Raw genomic sequence first — 19783 nt, 5'->3', positions numbered from 1 at the left:
TTAAATACTTGAGCTGTGAGCCAAAAACTTTTTCTTGAACTCTTCTTTCAGTGCACTTGAGGAAATAGCTAATCTGTGGAACAAATTACCTTTTTTTTTTTTTTTTTTTTAACCTGTTACTGATATAAGCAGCCCATTTGTGGCCCTAGCCTTCAATATGTTGAAGTGCTAAATGACCCTGGTAATTAATTCTAAAAATCTTTACCTATATTAATTCTAGCATGAGAGAGACAACTTTTGGACCTCAGTGTGATGATTTCATCTGCTTGGATAGGAATGGGAAAATGGCCTAATCCTGGCTTGACCACTGACTTAACCTTGGTTTGAGACTTACCTAGTTTGGTCTTGAGTGACAATGCCAGTCTCACCAATCATAGCTCATTGCACTCATAGCTTTATTCTGGCAGAACAGTATTTATTTATTTCTTTTAAGATTTTATTGATTATTTTTAGAGGGGATGGGAGGGAGAGAAACATCAGTTGGTTGTCTTTCACACCACCTGGCCCTTAATCCAGGCATATGCCCTGACTGGGAATCAAGCCAACAATCTTTCAGTTCGCAGGCGGGTGCCCAGTCCACTGAGCCACACCAGCCAGGCACAACGGTATTTTTTTATGGCTCTAGGACAGCTCATGTCTATGCTGTGATCTGAACACAGTGATGCTCTGATGAAACTCAAGCCAGTTCCTGTTTTTAAACAGTAATTGTCCTGTTTTGTCTGTCTTGATTGAGTCTGTCACAGTCCAGATAAATGGAAATGGAGTCAGCATTTGCTCTTAGCCTTTTTGTCCCTAGCCTTTTTGGCCCTGTACAAACTTTATAAACTGGTAACTAAGTGTCAGTAACAAAAAGTTCCATCATTTTAGTGAGCTTTTTTTTTGAAAGTGCAACACATGTACTGAAAAGTACACAAATCTGAATTGTATAGCTCAGTGAATTTTTACAAAGTGAACACACCTTGCTAACGACTACCTGGATCAAGGAAAACACAACCAACACCCCAATAGCCCCCTCATTCCTGTTCTTAAGCCTTATGTAAATAAATGAGTCCTATTTTAGTAAACTTCAAGTAGACTCCTTTCATCGTTTCATCTGCTAGTTGCCAACGTCTCTGTAACAACTCATGAGATTCCAGCTATTGGCAGAAGTGATTCATGTGCAGATCATTTCATGCAGTTCGTGAAGTACAGCATTGGGAATTCATTTTTAAACAAAAGGACTTTGGCAAATGCAGATAACTTCATTATTCATAGAGGACTTAATTTGCTCACCTTTTTTTCTGTTTCTGAGAGGTTTTCCAGTGCTAAAATGTTACTGTGTCTGCCTTTTCTCATCTGCTCCTTTGTTTCCTGGAAGTAGCTTTGTGAGCAAGTGAATCGTGAGGAATGCTCTTTGTAAGCAGGGGGAAGCAGGTTTCTCTCAGCAGGGAAGCCAACAACTTTTTGAAGAAACGGCTTTCCTAGGATGTTTTGCTCGTTATCATGCAGAATCTAGCCTACCTGTCAATAAGTGTCTTTCTGGCATGGTCACAGTGGTAGAATCTGCGGGTGGTATTGCAGAGTCACTGTCCTCTGATAGCACTGCTGATTGTAGCCCCTGTCATACTGGATCTCTGCAGATTGAGGAGCATGTTTGTAAAAGAACCTAGGGTTCTTTCAGTGCTCCTTAGGCCAGCTCTGGGACCTGCTCTGCCCGCTCTCCTGATCTTCTGCTGGGAAAGATCTTACCTGTCCCATCTCTCCCACAGTGGATGTCGATGTAGAGGATTATTATCCAGCTTTCCTCGATATGGTGCGTAGCCTCCTGGATGGCAACATCGACTCATCACAATATGAAGATTCACTGCGAGAGATGTTCACCATTCATGCCTACATTGCCTTCACCATGGACAAGCTCATCCAGAGCATCGTCAGACAGGTGACAGCAAGGGCGGGTGAGGGAAGATGTCTTTACCCAAAGGTGGGCCAGGCACAGAGAAAGGGTTTATAATGAAGCTTATGTAAAAAGGCTTCTATAGAGGGGAGAGGAAGTAAAAGCACTGTGTGATGTCTCTTGTTAACAAAGTGGCAGCACTTCAGCATGTAATTGACTCCTCTGCTTTTCCCAGTGTCCCTCACAGTTGGATTAGCCTGCCTTAGATCTGTTTGGCTCCTTTCATTCTGGCTGCCTGTTGAGCCAGCATTGGTCCTGAGTCTGCTCTTTGCCCCCCTGGTCCAGCTCTGCCCTCGTCGGCCAGGGGTGAGCTCTCAGCTGTAACCTTTTCTCTTTCATAGGTGTTGGTAATTCTATATATTTTCCTCATTTAATATTTGAAGCCCTTTTTACAGGAAAGGTTTCATATATCATCTTTTATAATACACTACCCACCTCATTATCTGAGATTCCCTCTGAGTTAGGTTTGTGGTTGTTTTTGTGGTTTGTTCCTCTTGCACCCTTGGAATTTGTAACTGTGTTTGCTGTTCTAGACAGAAATGTTAAGTTCATAGGAAATAGCATGCAGTGGTCAGGTGTCGATTTCTTTGCCTTGAATTCTGAACTTCCGAAGGAAGTCTGTAGTTGCTGCACTACTTTCTTTAAAATGAAAACTTATAAAAAGGAAATTCTAATTCTAGAGTCCCAACTGCCACTATGGAAAGAAAAGTTTGTTGCTCAAGTGTTTTCTTGAGGTAAAGTATGGAACCCTTTGTAGAGTACTCCTGCTTTTGCCTTGAACTTGAAAACGTGCATGGCTCTGCATCCCTCTCAGAGCATAGTCTCAGAGTCAGGGAAGAATGTGTCACATACCTGACTTCTGGTATCTTCACAAAAGTCATCAGGCAGGCAGTTTTTTTTCCTGAAAGTTGAAGAAATTATTAGGCCTTCCCTTAAGGGGTCTGTATGGTGACAGGCGGAAGTCATTGCATGGATACAATTAGCTATGGTCACAATTTTTGAGATACTAATCCCTGTTAAAATCCCCTAAAAGTGGCCCTGTGCTTGTTTCTGCTTACAGGTTTGCTGCTACTACAACTATGAGTAATGTCTTCATACTGCCAGCACAACAACTTTATAATAAAACTTTTTATAAGCCGAGGTTGGTTTTATTAACAATAGATATAATTTGTCCATTTACTAGAAGCACCTGGTTGTGATTTTGAGTCAGTAAGACAGAATGTTTAGTCTTTTTTTTATGGAAACAGGTTTCATCCAGAAACCCAGACTCAGTATTTTTTAAATGTATCTCTATGGTTCTCATCTTAACTCCTCAACTGGAAGCATCTCTTCTCCCATTTACCTCGTCTCAGTTGGCATTCTCCCAGAGTTCATTGCTGACTGGAGGTAAAACATATATTTCAAGATCAGTTCATACATGTATCTTATCATTTACAGGCTAGTTTAAGAGGGGTTTATTTTAAGAATACAATAGGTGGTCTCATAGACATCTAGTACAGAACTCACTATATACCCAGGCCACAAAGGGATTGGACTGGTATAGTTTTTCCTTTGCCTGCATGCCTTCTTTCTGGACATCTGCTTCATTCTTGTGGTTCTCTCTGCAGGTGAACATTGGATCTTCCCCTCCAACCCAGGCTTTGGCTTTCCATGGCAGTGCCTCTGACCCAAACATTACCTCATATTTCCATCCAGATGCTCCTCTGTTTACCAAGGACACTCATTGTATCATTTCAGATTAGCAGGAATGAGGATCTATTCTGGCTTGGGGGTGGAGTTGCCTAGTTCTTCCTGTATTTTAGTGCTGCCTTGTTCAAAGACTCTAGAAGGGACCAGATATCCAAGAAGAGAAGTATGGGCAGGGAGTTAGTGACCTGGGCTACTTTAATAAGGTACGAAGCACAAGTATCTACATGGCAGAGACCATTCTTTGGGTATACTTTCTGTATACTACTTTGGTTCTCTCTGAAACACTCTCTTAAACTTTTCTCTGTTATCAAGGTGTCAAAAGCATTATTTTAATGATCCATTAGAATCCATTGTCTGGACTAATTGTAATGTATTTAATCACCTCCAGTTGCTGCTTTTTCTGCCACCATCAAGTCACTCACCCTCTGACCTTGCACTCTGTCCGTTTATCTACAAATACACATGTGATTTAAGACTTTTAAATATCAAAGATAAGTCATTGTTACAGTTATTAGCACTTTAAAAAGAACATCTTTCTAAAAATAGAATGGCTTAGTGGTTACGAGAATTTTAAAATAGACAAATTGATACTGCAGTTAACTTTTTGCTTTCTGCTTGTATTTTGTTTAATACATTCTCTGACATTTAATGGGTAGTTTGAATTGAGGGAATTTTTATTTCACTATAGAAATATCCTCATGATTCATGGAAATGGAAACAGAGATTCAACTTTCTAGTCATCAGATAATTTAATAAGACAGTCACAAAGTTACCAGTAGTCAATTGTGACTGACCTGTTTTGAAAATGAGTTAATTAACATATACAGTTTAAGTACCATACTTTAAGATGTAGAAAAGAGGTGGTGCGTTATAGAATATTGGCCCTAGGAGTCAGGAAGCTTGAATATTAGTCCTAACTCTGCTCCCTGAGCTGAGAGCCTCGGCAGTTAGTTCAGCATCACTTTCTTAAATACCTAATGAGTTTCAGACTTTGCCGAGGGTATACACATGGATCCTTGATTTCGTGGTTCTCTTAGGGCCACCTTCTTCACCTTGGTACACAATGAGTTTTCTTATCTAACACACAAAGTTGTCTCATATAACAGGACACCCTTCTCCCGACTTTTCCGAGGATTGTTGCACGGATCAAATGAGAATATGTGTGAAAGCAAATTATAAATGGTAAAGAAGCGCCATAAAAATAGAAAGCCACGGGAATTATCTTTCATATAAAAATTTTTTTTTTAAGTTTCTTAGAACTTTAAGAAAGCAGCATATTGATAACCATTGCCTTTGGTTTTGTTTTTAAATAGATGTTAAAGTTTTACTTATGGACCAGTGACATGGTTGAAGATTTTGGCTTAGTTATTCTCCAACAAAATAAAAAGTGTGTGACTTATTTTTTAAAATTACCAATTCCTAAAAACCTTTTTGAGCTGAGTGACTGGAACTGTCAAAGTAAAGTTGGTTGTGTAACAGAGAGAAGTATTTTCTTGGTTTATTGTTGACGTGCTTTTGCTTGATTCCAGCTGCAGCACATCGTGAGCGATGAGATCTGTGTACAGGTGACTGACCTTTACCTGGCAGAAAACAATAATGGGGCCACTGGAGGCCAGCTGAACACACAGACTTCGAGGAGTCTCTTGGAGTCAGCATATCAGCGGAAGGCCGAGCAGCTCATGTCAGATGAGAACTGCTTTAAGGTGAGAGTTACTCATGTAGTGAAGGACTGTTCCGGTGACAGTGTAAGATGTTAGGACTGTTTCTGCCAGAAGTCTAATACAGACTGGGGTTCTTTGACCCAGTTATTCTACTGAAGGAAATACAAAATATGGAAAAAAGGGAAGTAAAGTCTTCCAAGGACAGTCTTTCTTGCCTTTAAAAAAAATTATTTGTTTTATATGATTTTATACAATTTTGCGTTCTTTTTTCCTGAACATTTTTTCATATGATAGTGCTTTGTAAGTGTATTGTTTTAAGATGTTTAAAAATATAATCCTTTATCATTGTAAAAAAGATATGAAATGCAGAGAAAAGAAAAATTGCCTCCAGTTCTTCCCAGAAATAATCATTGATGACATTTCTAGACTTTTCTATGCGTATGTATATTTTGAAAGAGATTCTATTGAGCAAAGTGTTCTGTAAGTTAATTTGTTCAGTTAACAATACCTCTGAGTCTTCAGCATCTTGTGACTATTTGATATTTCATGCCTGTCTTGTTTGACACCTGGGTTGTTTCCAGTTTCCCACCATTGTAATAGCTAATTTGCAAAGCATATCTCTGGAAACAGCCTAAATATCCAACTCACTATGGGAGTGGTTAATGGCAGCTTGTTATGTGAATACTGGATGGCATATTTTGGAACCCTTAAAAGTTAATCATAAATTACAAAAATATTGAAGCAAATAAAAGGATACAAAAGTATGTGTACTATTATTGCAGCTATGTAATAAATGTGTATAGTTGAGCAAAGCCGGTATGTGTTCACACCAGAAGGACAGGATCAGATAGCCCAGAACAAGGTTTGTGGTTGGCCGAGCGGAGAGCAACTTAAGTAATAGTTTGACTTCGTTGTGTATGTTCCATGTATTAATGATCTGACCCCAAATTTTTCACTTTGTTGTATGCTTATACGTTCAGCTGTTTTCATTTCAAATTCATCACCTGTAATGTTTGGTTAATTTAGAATCAAAGAACAGGAAACAAATTTCTTAGTTCAGTCCTCAGATCTGATGTCCTCATACCTGAGGACTTCCCCACTACAGAAGAGATTTCCTAAGCTTTTCAAGGCTTTAAACCTATAAATGTTTGTTGTGATCTTATTGTGTGTTAGTGTCCATGGTGAAACAGAATTAGCATCCCCAACCCTTAATGAGTTAACTGGTATTAAATTATGGCAAGGGCCTGTGAAGGAATGGACAGATTTCACCCTGTAGATAAGAATAGTTGTCGGAATGGTAGAGGACATAGGTAGAGGACAAAGGCTTTGTAACCAGGAAAATTGTGTCACCACAGTGATCCTCTTCTTTAAAATGTTTATATAGAGAATAAAATTTAATATATCAGTGCTAAGTATAGGTGGCCCTTCAAATCCCCTGCTGCTGCCTCCACCCTCCTTAATTTTCCTATGTACATTCCACACTGATTTTTTAAAATCAGGCATTTTTAGCTGTCTGTATGTCCATTGAGACCCTCTTCTGTGCATTTACACACATATGTATGTATATGTAGAAATAAATATTAGACTGCATATTTTACATCCTGCTTTTTTCACTTAATATGTCTTAGAATTGCTCTATTTTGGTTTATATCGATCCACTTCAGTTTTTCAACTACAGTGTCATTCTTAATCATTCTCTTATGGACATTTATTTCCACTTTTTTGCTGTTGCAAAGGGTGCTACATTGAACAGCATTATCTCATATTAGGTTGGCCAAAAAATTCATTTAGGTTCTTCAGTACGGTGGCTCTAGTAGTGCTTAGTCGTCTTTAACTTCATTAGAAACAACTTTGTTAGATAGTATTGTGACAGCTGCCATAACAGTGTGCATTTAAAAAAAACCAAAAAAACCTTATCAAAATTGGTGAATTTTTGTGTATCAAAAATTGACCAATTGACTTTGTCGTGTATGTTCCATGTATTTTAATGTTGAAGATGGAAGAACGTATGTAACATTTTCAGCATATTACGCTTTATTATTTCAAGAAAAGTAAAAATGCAACTGAAATGCAAAAGGTTTGTGCAGTATATGGAGAAGATGCTATGATTGTTGCAAAGGTGTCAAAAGTGGTTTGCAAAGTTTCTTGGTACTATAGACATTTTGACCAAATAATTCTTTGTTGTGGAGCTGTCTTATGCGTTAGAAGATGCTTAGCAGCACCCCTGGCCTCTACCCACTAGAAGCCAATAGCAGGAGATTGCCAGCATACTCAATATCCAAATCAATGAAGTTATTGGTGACAATGAAAAATGTATCTTTTATTTTACGGAGAAAACTAAATGGACTTTTTGGCTAACCCAGTGCTTGTGTCCTTGTGTTCATGTGTTAGTATTTGTCTAGGATAGAGACAAACAAGTGAAATTACTTGGTCAAAGGGTTTGCATATTTTAAATTTTAATGGGTTTTGTTATTTCACTCTTCCAAATGTTATGCTGTACCAGTGTGCACTTTCATAAGAGCATTGATTTCCTTAGTCAGTTTGGTATTATCAGACTTCTTTATATTATTTGAATTCACATTTCTGTGTTTCCTACTGCTGCCCTTTTCTTTCCTCTTCTGTGTATTGCTTGTTCATATCTTTAACCTTACTGAGGGGAAGAGGGGTATGGTTTTGTTGGTTGTTGTTTTTTTTAAAGATTTTATTTATTTTTAGAGAGAGGAAGGGAGGGAAGGAAAGAAACATTGATGTGTGATGGCTACCGTATTTTGCCATGTATAATGTGCCCCTGTGCATAATGCTCACGCACAGTCTACTACTGCCCATGTATAATGTGCATCCTTATTTTTCCCTCAGAAGTTTGAGCAAATAAGTATGCATTATACACAGCAAAATACAGTACACTGATAGGTTGCTTCTCACATGCCTGCAACGTAGGCATGTGCCCTGACTGGGAATCTGACTGGCGAACTTTTGGTTCGCAGGCTGGTGCTCAGTCCACTGAACCACACCAGCCAGGTTGGGGTGTAGTTATTTTTTACGTACTTATTAAAATACAGTATGTCCCTGTCATAATTTCTCTAAAATTGATGGATCTTTTCCTATATCTTTCAGTGCCCAGCTGAGGGTCACTTCAGGGAAGTGAAATCTTTCTTAGCTCACTGCGGAGGAATTATAGCATATTGCTCATATCTCTTAAAATAGTACCTTTGTAGTTATGTAGTTATAATTGATATAAACCTAGTGGTTCACATTTATGTTTCCTTTACTAAATTGATCTCCAAACAAGAAACCATGTTTGGAGAACATGGAGAACAAAAAAAGAAACTCTTTTGAGTGTGCCTCTGTCTGCTAAGTAGTAGACATTTGGTGTCTGTGTGGTGAATAAATGAAGTATAGGAAGGATATTGGTGGAGGAGGCATGTAGACAGGGGGTCCAAATGTAGTAGAGAATCTTTAGAGCCACACTGAGTAAGTGGTTTGGCTTTTCTTGTGGTTGGTGAGCAGTAAGGCATTATTAAGGACTAAATATCCCACTGGGTTTGAGTTTTCAGGAAGATTGGTTTGGTAGTACTGAGTAAGAAGGAACAGAGGATTCGGAGGCATGCTTACTGCTGGAAGCAGTTACCAAATTTGGGTGGTGGATGGGGCCCGTCTAATAGTGAAGCTCATGAAGACATGGAAGTGGTTACAGAGGTGAGAGAGCTTGGTGAACACAGGCTGAAAGGTCTAAAAAGACAGGCAGTGGGTGGAGGAGACCATTGGGGTGAAATTGAGTTCATTTTTAAGCATGTGGAGTGTAGACAGTCTATTCAATATCACTTTGAAGGGTGATTTCTTTAGATACTCCAGGTCATCCTATGGTTAGGGGGTTTAGCAGGACTTTTGTTTTTGTTTGTATTTTTTAATCTGTTTTGGAACTGTTTGTTATTTGTGGGTATATTAGGAATTTTTTAAGCTTCTGCAGAACACCACCAGGAACCATAACCGGCTTCTGGTCTGGTCATGTGTGCTTACTGACTATGTACGTTTGAGAAGCCAGAACTCTCTGACTTAGTTTTTTTTCCTGTGTAAACCATGGACGTTGGAATAAATGATTCTCAAGTTTTCTTCTAAGCAGTGAGCTACTTCCATGTGATGTGGATTGTAACCTTGTCTGCAACAAGCCCTTAGGATAAGGGCATTTCTCAATGTCCTAGTCCTAGCGTTTTGGAAGGGGAGATCCATGTGCCACCAAGCATTTAATAGTTTTTGTGCAAAACATGACTGACTTTTGCCTCTCTTAGTGTATTGCTTTTAAATATGAGAATTTGAAGAACTTCCATTGTGACTGATACCATTACATCAGATCACTTCTTAGCACGTCAATATTTGTGTTCTTAGTCAGATAATCTTTAAACACTGTAGACTTGTTTACATCTTTGTATTAAGTCCTAGAATTGAGATTATGAAGTGAAATCACTTTGACATTTTATGGTTCTGGCTTAAAGCACTCTTACTGACATTGATTATTCTAGCTAATTCAAGAAGTATGAAACATAAAATGGTGCTTTTTGCACTAACATTTCATTTGCTTGTAGCAAGATGAAACCTTTACCTTTTTAACACCTGCCTCCTAAGCTTTTGAGTGTCTTCCTTATCTCTTCCATTGGAGCAGAGTGATATGACTTTATTACCTCCCAATCCTTGAAAAACCAGGCTATAGCTTTGGAGATGGCCTTTTGTTTACACTCAGGTTTCTTATTTGCAGCTTATGTTCATTCAGAGCCAAGGCCAGGTTCAGCTGACCATTGAGCTTTTGGACACAGAAGAGGAGAACTCAGATGACCCTGTAGAAGCAGAGGTATGACAAGTATATTTCAGAGACTGTGCTGAGGGGAGCTGTCATGTCCTGAGAGACTGCCCTTTGACTGTTTTCTAGAAGGCCTCGTTAGGGGTCAGGACCTGATGCTTAAAACACAAATCATAGCTGCCAGGTGGTAGCTATTTGGGGTTGATGTCAGTCTCATCTAACTCTCAGTAACTCAATCACCTGAGGGGGGCCTCATGGTTGGCACCTTCCCTTTTTTCCCCAAAAGTATAAGAAAAAGCAAATGAAGTGCCATCTGCCTGGTCTCATCTTGACTCTTTGTGTCACGTTTTTCTTTTTGTCGGATTAGATGAAAGACCAGGAGATCTCTGCCCCCCAGAGTAGACAGAGTGAGTTGGCTGTCAGAACTGGGTCTAACTGGTAATGTTAATGAGAGACGCAAGCTACATATGAGGTTTGGGATCAGTGGAAGGGGAGACTGTTCTGTGGGTATATTGGCTCATGGTTACCAAATCATTAAATATTTTTAAAGAGATGCCAGAAATCCAGATTTTAATGTAAAAGATAGTGATTTTCAAACATTTGCACCAATATTTGTTCATAAAAGTGCTCTGAAAAAAATTTTTTAAATGCTCTGTGAGGAAATAAAACTTGTCAGTGAGCCATCTTCTACACATGTAGACTTCTAATAATTTTTAAGTATCTCAGAGAAACTTTGGGTTTTGCCATCTAACAGAGCAATTTTCAACTGGTGTGCTGCAAGAGTTTTTAAAACATCCAATACCTGACTGTTTATTTAGGGGCACCAACCTTTTTTCCCCTTAGACTGTCAAAATACAAAACCCACAACAGCCAACACACTGATAGCCTTTTGGTGTGAATGAATCAAAGTTATGCCTATTTTTTCTATCAGATCAGCAAAAATACACATGTTTTTGGTGTGCCAGAAAATTATAGTAGTTTATGAGATGAAAAAAGTTGAAAATTGCTGATCTAATAGACTTCTTAAGCTGTTTTAATACCAAGTAACAAGCATTTTATTATGGGAACAGATTTTTTTCTCTTGAAATTTTAGGGATCACAGACATTTTAGTCATAGAATTTGCTGATGAGGATGGAATTCAGGTTTTGTGCTCTTGTCTCACCCCTATTTTATGCTTAAAATCCTAGCGCTGGTCAGACTATGTGGAGCGTTACATGAATTCTGATACTACCTCTCCTGAGCTTCGTGAGCATCTGGCACGGAAACCAGTATTTCTCCCAAGGTGAGTGCACCAAATCATGAATCAGTTGGCAGGATACAGTTGTGCACGATTGAGCAATAGAGAATTAAATGACTGTGAGAATCTTGGTTGGGGTTTTTTGTTTGTTTGTTTTTGATTTTTAAAGAGAAGGGAAGGGAGGGAGGAAGATAAGAAACATCAATACGAGAGGGAAACATCGATTGGTTGCCTTCCATATGCGCCCTGGGGCCTGATCCTGCAACCCAGGCATGTACACCAACCAGAGCCAAACCTGCGACTGTTAGGTTTGAGTGACAGTGCTCAACCAATTGAGCCACACTGGCTGGCGTCAGATTCTTCGTTTTTACTTGTTCTATTCATTGTTCTGCCTGCTGAGGACACTAATCAAGGTTTGTGTTGCTGTTAAACCAGAAGCCTACTTGGAGTTCATGCTACAGTATCAGGGAAGTGAGAGTTTTAGAGAATCAGCAATGACTTACTTCCCTTACATCTCATAAGAATGTGTAAAAGGGCACAAAGCTAAATTAGCAGAGGGAAAAGGCACCTGTGAGAAAAGTCAGAGGAAGCCAGATGAAAGCTTTCCAGAGGCCTCTACCATTGGAGTTACACAGGGTGCTCTGAATTCCTCCAGCAATGAATTGTGAAAACCTGTTTGAAATGCTGTCTGCCAAGGAAGCTTATTAGGTTCTCTCTCAGTGCCATGGTTTTATATTGGATGCTAGTTGTGTAGGCACCCTCTGCCTAACATGTACCAAAATTCCAAATTTCCAGAAGGAAAGCACATTTTCAGCTTAAACCATATATTATGTGTAAACAGTTTACATACAGTGGTTTACATATAGTGAACCACTCTTACCATTACAGGGAATAGTGGAAACTCTCCCAGGATCCCAAGGGACAGCCTTGTAAGCAGGCGTCGCAAAGGATTGCATTCTTAAGCCTACTGTGTTAGCTGTCTTCACAGAGTCTTTTCAATCCACCCCTAACCCCATATGTGGGCAGATTGGGAAGGTCCTCTATCTGAGGTTGAAGAAGAGTTTCAAAAGTAGAAAATAGGTTCTGCTGCAGTAGAGTGGCTTGTTTTCTTCTCAAAAGTTTGGAATTGAAATCTCATGCTTTACATTTTCAGAGAGTTGTTATCCAGAATTATAGACTTAGTCCTTATCAGAACCTGGATGGGTGTGACCAGAAGGGCTCTGCCAGTTTTCTTTTGTTGATTCATGGAACAGGCTTCAAGCAGCTGCTCTGTGCCCTGCCCCTCTCTCAACAAATCACTTAGTCTCCATGCTAATGATGCAGAAACCACCATATTGGCAGTTTTAAAGAGATTTATAATCTGCGTTGGACATGGTACAGGGATGGGAGGCATTTTCTTATTCCTCAGGGAAAGATATAAATTGATAAATTCATTTTGGGGTCAGGGCTGTTTGTGTAGGGGACCTTCACCCTAGAACTTTGGTTTCTCATAATTTGCCTTATAGCTCTACGGTTCTCAGTCTGTTTGATGTTGAGACCCCCTTCACTCTTAGATATGGAATACCTAACAAAAGCTTTTGTTTATATGGATTACATCTAGTAACATTTACTACATTAGAAATTAAAACTGAGAAATGTTTAAAAGGTTTATGAATTCATTTTTAAAATAATACTAAATCCATTATATTATTATAAATAATTTTTTAATAAAAAGCTATTTCAAACCAAAAATTAGTGAAAAGAGTGGCATTGCATTACATTTTTGAAATCTGTTTCATGTCTGGCATAATGGAAGAACAGCTGAATTCTTATATCTGCTTCTGTATTCAGTTCTGTTGCACTATGTTGTTTGGTTGAAATATGTGAAGAAAATCTGGTCTTATTCAAATATGTAGTTAGAAGAAATTATTTTCATAACCTTTCAAATGATTGTGGATATTCTGGGATATAACTACAGAATTCTTCAGGTGGTAGTTTTGTAAAGGTTAGTTGCAGTATCAATGAAAGTCAATGATCTCTTCAAAGTGTTATGCCAAACCATTGGTTTATATTATAATTTGAATCTTTTTCATCCATGATTTTATAACTTCATGCAGTTTATTTGGAAAGTAATAATTCACTATGTCATGCAGCGCTACCGAATGCTTACACATTTTCATTTCATAACATCCAAAAAAATTTCACGTATTAATATTGCCATTGACCTCATCAAACACATCTTTAAATAATGGAAAGCTGTCAGCTAATGTTGGCAAGTATCAGTTTACCCAAATTCATAGTTTTACTTGAAAGCTTAGATCTTACTAATGGCAACAAATATATTTTCCTTGGAGTGCCAGGCTCCCTTGCTCATTTTGGAGAAAATACATACCAGATACCCTAGGTTGGCTAGTCAGTTGTTCTTTCAGGTAAAATTGGTGATCCATTTGCAGCTCGCGTGCTTTTCTTCAAGGGTTCCATTGTATCTCAGCACAAGAAGGTGCTTCCTGTGTAGTTCTGATGTTACCATACAGTATATTAAAACAATGTGAATTGAGGGGCTGGAATTGAATTTAGCAGTATTAATTCTTCATCAAAGACATTCTTTTTTCCCTCTTTTTATTAATCCTCACTCGCGACATGTTTTCATTGATTTTTAGAGAGAAAGGAAGGGCAGGGTGGAGATTGATGTGAGAAATATCAATCAGTTGCCTCCTGTACACACTCTAACCAGGGACCAAACCTTCAACCTAGGCCCTGACCAGGAATCAAACTGGCAGCCCTTCCATGCACAAAACGATGCTCTAACCAACTGAGCCATGCAGCCAGGGCATCAAGGACATTCTAAAGTGAAGCCATCTTTCTTTTTAATTGCCAGTGCGTGGCCAGAGAATACAAAGATTTCTAAGGTTAGTTTTGTGCCACCACCAGCATTTTAATTCGTTACTTTTGCACTGTGAGTACAAATAGTAATGCCCTAAAAAGAAGGGAGGGAGCAAATAGTGTTTTAGTATTACTATGAAAGTAGTATCAGCCTTACAGACCTCCTGAAAAGGGTTTTGGGACTATCAAGAGTCCTTGGACCAAGGAACTTGCTGTCCTACAGAAATACATATATACAGAGGAAGCAGTACTTTTAATGACAAAGTATTAGAAACAATTTAATTGCCTGTTCACCACCTTTCTCTGCTTATTGTTGGAGAGAATTAAACTCTAAATACCTACCAAGACATCCATTGATGTTTTTCTTTTTTCCTTTGTATGGAGGATAGTATTTATTAGTTATATACCATCTTTGTAAGTATTCATCAGTTGCCTGTCACAGTCCCCCAGCTGGGGACCCGGCCTGCAACCCAGGCATGTGCCCTGACTGGCAATCAAACCAGTGACCTTTTGGTTCACAGGCCAGTGTTAAGTCCACTGAGCCACGCCAGCCAGGGCTGAGGGATTGGAAAAAATAGGCATTCAAATAATTTTCTGTATTCTGTGGTTCAGATAAGGAACCCCTCATTGATTCCTGGTAAGGAATGGTTAAATTGAGGCACATTCCTGTGCAGCCATTGAATGACACAAATCTGTGTGTAGTGAAACTAAAAAGTCTCCAAAAGAGTCAGTGAAAAGTTGAGAATAATAGAATAATATTTATAGTGTGATGCATTTTTGTCTTGAACAAATTCCAAAAGCAGAACCATAGCAAGTGATTACATATGTTGTTTCAGGGAGACCTAGGAAGTTTCGAAACTGCTAACAGAGGCTACCTCTGTCAAGGCAAGTGGGTCTTAGATTAGGGTTAGGAGGTGAAGATTTTGCTTTTTATTCTGTTTATTCTTACCATTGAAATTTTTTTATATGTATAACTAAAATTGTGATGAGTGCTGTGAAGGCATGTAATAGGAAAACTCTTGGAGGAGTCATGGGAATTTTTCTGGACCAGTTCTCATCCTTCGGGGATTTCTGCTTTGCAGGAACCTGCGGCGGATCCGGAAGTGTCAGCGTGGTCGAGAACAGCAGGAAAAGGAAGGGAAGGAAGGAAACAGCAAGAAGAGCATGGAGAATGTGGATAGCCTGGATAAGCTGGAGTGTAGGTTCAAGCTGAACTCCTACAAGATGGTGTATGTGATCAAGTCCGAAGACTACATGTATCGGAGGACCGCCTTGCTCCGGGCTCACCAGGTGAGAACCTCTCTCCCCAGCCAGGACCAACCTTCTCCAAAGACTTTCTGGGTTTTTTTTTTTTCTTTTCCTTTGTGAAAACCTTTACTTGGATTTAAGAATTGAGTAAGCTGGTGTATTAGGTTGCTAAAGATGCTATAACAAAGTACCACTCAGACTGTGTAACTGAAACAATAGAAATTTATTGTCTCAGAGTTCTGAAGGCTAGAAGTTCAAAGTGTTGGCAGAGTGGGCTCAAACCTCCTGAGGGCTGCCAGGGAGAATTTTTGCTTGCCTCTCCTAGGTTCTGGTTGTTGGTTGGCACCCTTTGGTATTCCTTGGCTTGCAGATCTCTGCCTTCATCTTCACATGGCATTTCCCTGTGTACACGTCCATGTCCAAATCTCCCACCAGTCATTTTGGATTATGGGTTCACCCTTACTAACAGTATATAACCTCATCTTAATTAATTATATCTGTAACGACCTTATTTCCTAATAAGGTCACGTTCTGAGGTATTGAGGGTTAGGACTTGAACATTTGAGTTTCGAGGTAGGGCACAAAACAATCCATAATAGCTAATACTTTCCAATGAAGCTACTCCCAGCAATTGCTTTTAAGTGGTGTTGCTTGTATAAAGCCTACCTGTCTTCATGTGCTTCCTCAATTGTGAAAGCTTCATGGTGCACTTATATGCCAGGTATTGAGCCAGGCCCTGGGACTACAACCATGACATAAAGGATATAAGGCAGTGTGGTACACACTACCAAGGAAATAAACTAGGTGAAGTGACCAAGGGTAACTGATGTACAGGCCCAGCTTTTGTTGCAGGGAGACCTCTCTAAGGAAGTGATGTGTAAGGCATGAACAGTGACATGGATCCAGCATGGTGAATAGTTGGGGTTGGTACTTTCTAGGCAAAGGAAACAGTTGCAAGGCTAGGAGGGAGAGGAATGTGTGAAAAACTAAAACCATCAGTGTGGCTAGAGCCATAAGGAATGTGGGATGTGTGAAGTTGGAAGGGTAGGTAGAGGCCACGTTGCTTAGTCTCAGAGGCTATGGTTTGGAATTTGTTTGCAGTACACTGAGACATTGTTGACAAAGAAGACTTGGACTGTGTGAGAATGGGACTGAGTATGGGCACAGAGTTGGAAGGTCAGAGACTATTCGGAAGACTGCCCTTCTCCAAATGAGATGTGATGGTGACCTGGGCTAGCAGAAAGGCGGCAGTTGAATTGTAAGAATTAGACTGGCAACATAATTTGGAGATATAATTGTCAGGTAATGATCAGACTCCCATTTGACTGAGGTGTAAGAGAAAGGAGAACACCAAGGATGATGCCTTGCAGTTTTTGTTACTTAGTTTCATTTGTTTGTTTTGCTTGAATAAGTTGGAAGTTAAGGGATACACCTATTAATAGGAAGAGGTTACTATGTTTGAGGGGCAGATGGAGCACTCTGTTTTGAACTGGTTAAGTTTGAAAGGACAATAAAACATTTAAGCAGGAGATGCTGGGTGTACAGTTTAACATACTTCTCTCATGGTGCTGTATGTTGTATATGTGTCTCTGATTCAGATTATTTGGGGAGCAGGGCAACCCCTAATTCATCCTTTTCCCCTACTCTGCCTTGCACGTGAGCACTAATAAATATTTACAGAATGAATAGGTAGGAACGTAAATCTCTACTGATCTGCTGTGACTGGCGCTCTACTCTGGTGGGCAGGGTGGAGGTAATACCGTAAGGGAGAGTGGGTTTTAAGCCACTGTTAACTTAAGCCAGCCTGTTACTTAGAAGTGGATTGCCATACTGATAGAAATGAACAACAGCTGCAACTCATGTTGCGCGGGAGCGGGGCGGGGGGTGGGGGCAGGGCAAGGGGGTATACCCTCACTTGGGAGTATATTAAAATCAGCTGTGTTGCTGATTTTAAAATGTAGATTGATGGAAACAAGGAAATCTATGTTTATCAAGTTCCCCAAGTGATACTCATGAATGCTAAAATTGAGAAGCACTGAGCTTGTCCTGCCCAAACCCTGTGTTGGCATTTCTTTGGTAGCTCAGTGGGTTCCAACTCCTTATATGCTCTGTGTTCTTACCCTCTTTCAATTCTCTTCTTTAAACAAAGATCCTTCTCTCCTTCCCTGCCCCCTGCTAACTCCCCGCCCCTGCCTTATAACCAGCAGTATCAGAGACTGGAGCCCACATGTTTCCTTTGCTGTTTTATGAGAAAATTGGGCTTTGTATTGGGTTGGCCAAGAAGTGAGTTTAGTTTTTTCCATTAAAAAAAGACACATTTTTCATTTTCACCAGTAACTATTGATTTGAGTATTTTGAGTACGTCAACTTTCTCCTGCTATTGGCTTCTAGTGGGCAGAGGCCAGGGGTGCTGCCAAACATCTTCCAATGCATAAGACAGCCCCACAGCAAAGAATTATATGGCCAACATGTCAGTAGTACCAAGGAACTTCGCAAACCACTTTTGATACCTTTGAGATCCGTCACAGCACCTACTCCATACACTGCACAAATCTTTTTTTGCGTTTCAGTTGCATTTTTACCTTCCTTGAAATAATAAAGCATAATATGCCGAAAATGTTACCTATGCTCTTCCATGTTCAATATTAAAATGGCTGCACAAAATTTCACCAGTTTTGATAATTTTTTTTAATGCATTCAGATATGACAGCTGTCACAATGCAGTCTAACAAAATTGTTTCTAATGAAGTTAAAGACAACTAAGCGCTACCTAGAGCCACCATTTGAAAAAAACTATAAATGAAATTTTTGACCAAACTGGTAGGTGAAGGGGGGTTTTTGTTTGTTTAGGTTTTTTGGTCCTAGTTCATGGGGTTTTTGTTTGTTTATTTTTGCTTGTTCTGTTTTGCAGTCCCATGAGCGTGTAAGCAAGAGGCTACATCAGAGGTTCCAGGCCTGGGTAGATAAATGGACCAAGGAGCATGTGCCCCGTGAAATGGCAGCAGAGACCAGCAAGTGGCTCATGGGTGAGGGGCTGGAGGGCCTGGTGCCCTGTACCACCACCTGTGACACAGAGACCCTGCACTTTGTGAGCATTAACAAGTACCGTGTCAAATATGGCACAGTGTTCAAAACCCCGTAACTGCAAAGCCAGAGCAGATAACTTGAGGGGGGTGTGTGTAGGGTGGGGGTGGGCTCACATGCCCTCACACACGCTGAAGAAACAAGGAAGATGCCTTTCAAGCCTCACTGGGCCTCTCTGGGACATGGCCACCTAATCTGTGCGTACAGCCTGGCACCAAGTGGGCTACATGTAATAAACATGGGTACCTTAAAAGCTGACCAGAGCTGGAGCTTTCCCCAACAGGGTTGGGTGTTACCCTGCCCTGGAGAGGGATATCCATGCAAGCACAGACATGCAGCTTGCTTGCACACACCAGCAGAGCTAAGACTGGAGTCTCCTGGGGCCTGACCTTCGAAGAGGGAACCAGGTGCTGTTCACATCTTGGCTGGATGGGCGTACATTGACAGACTGGAGAAGGATGCAACGCCCAGATGGGTTGTAACTCATGGTCACTGCTCCTCTTCTCTCCCCCAAAAAGGGGAACAAAACTGGATTTGATTTTCTCCCCCCACCCCCCCCTTGGTCACTCGAGCACATCTAGAGCATCCATTGGATTTTATCTGGGACCTGCAGTTTGGCTTTGGGATTGATCATCTTGTGGATCTGATTCCTGACAAATCCCTTGCTGCCTCCCTTTTACTCTCTCCGCTGGTTATCAACCTCAACAAGTTCAAATTAGTCCTTTTTAGCTCCCGTGGAACTGTTTTGTACCTGCTTCTTTACAAGTCTGCCCTAGTGCCATCCACCAGCTTTACTCTTTCTCTCACACACACAATTTTAACTTGATTTTTCCTTTTTTTGTAAATAATGTACATACTGTCAATTTTTTATTAAAAGAAATATGCTTTGATGTGCTAGCATAACTGTTCTAGCTTCTTGTGTATTATAGTTCTATGTGGCTTCAAATTTAGTACCTATGAACAGGTGTGCAAAGGCATTTATTACACTTTTTACCAAAGGGAGTTACTGTTGTAGTACTTTTGTGTAAAACTTGTCTTCCCCTTGCCCCAACTTTTTTTTTTTCTTTTTCTTTCTTTCTTTTTTTTTTTTTTCTCTTTTCCTTTTTCTTTTTTTTGGTAAATAAATAAAGCTTGGTTCTTAAGGAATAAACGTGCAACCCAAGTCCCTTGTCCGCACCAGAGAACTATTACAAAGCAGGGATTTGGGCTCAGTTCCTTATCTGCGGTACCAAGAGGCATTTGCTTTAGTTAGTGGTCAATTGCACTTAAGTCAAAA

At 39.9% G+C, this 19783-nt stretch overlaps 1 protein-coding gene across 4 annotated transcripts in view; it reads left to right on the top strand.

The window, feature by feature from the left end:
- Positions 1–19700, top strand: part of SIN3A (SIN3 transcription regulator family member A) — a 62175-nt gene extending 42475 nt beyond the window's left edge. For all 4 annotated transcript variants that reach the window (XM_054565424.1, XM_054565440.1, XM_054565445.1 and 1 more), the window contains 6 exons: positions 1749–1918; positions 5152–5325; positions 10034–10126; positions 11264–11358; positions 15258–15465; positions 18335–19700. In XM_054565424.1, the coding sequence (XP_054421399.1) occupies positions 1749–1918; positions 5152–5325; positions 10034–10126; positions 11264–11358; positions 15258–15465; positions 18335–18565 (971 nt within the window). In that variant the 3' untranslated portion in view covers positions 18566–19700. The remainder of the gene's footprint in view (positions 1–1748; positions 1919–5151; positions 5326–10033; positions 10127–11263; positions 11359–15257; positions 15466–18334) is intronic.
- The last annotated feature ends 83 nt before the right edge of the window (positions 19701–19783 follow it).

The sequence above is a fragment of the Pteronotus mesoamericanus genome, unplaced genomic scaffold (assembly GCF_021234165.1).
Source record: "Pteronotus mesoamericanus isolate MK-2021 breed Mesoamerican mustached bat unplaced genomic scaffold, CSHL_Meso_final contig_100, whole genome shotgun sequence".
NCBI classification, from domain to species: Eukaryota; Metazoa; Chordata; class Mammalia; order Chiroptera; family Mormoopidae; genus Pteronotus; species Pteronotus mesoamericanus.
Note: the sequence above shows the minus strand (reverse complement) of the source record. Positions and strands in the feature narration are given on the sequence as shown.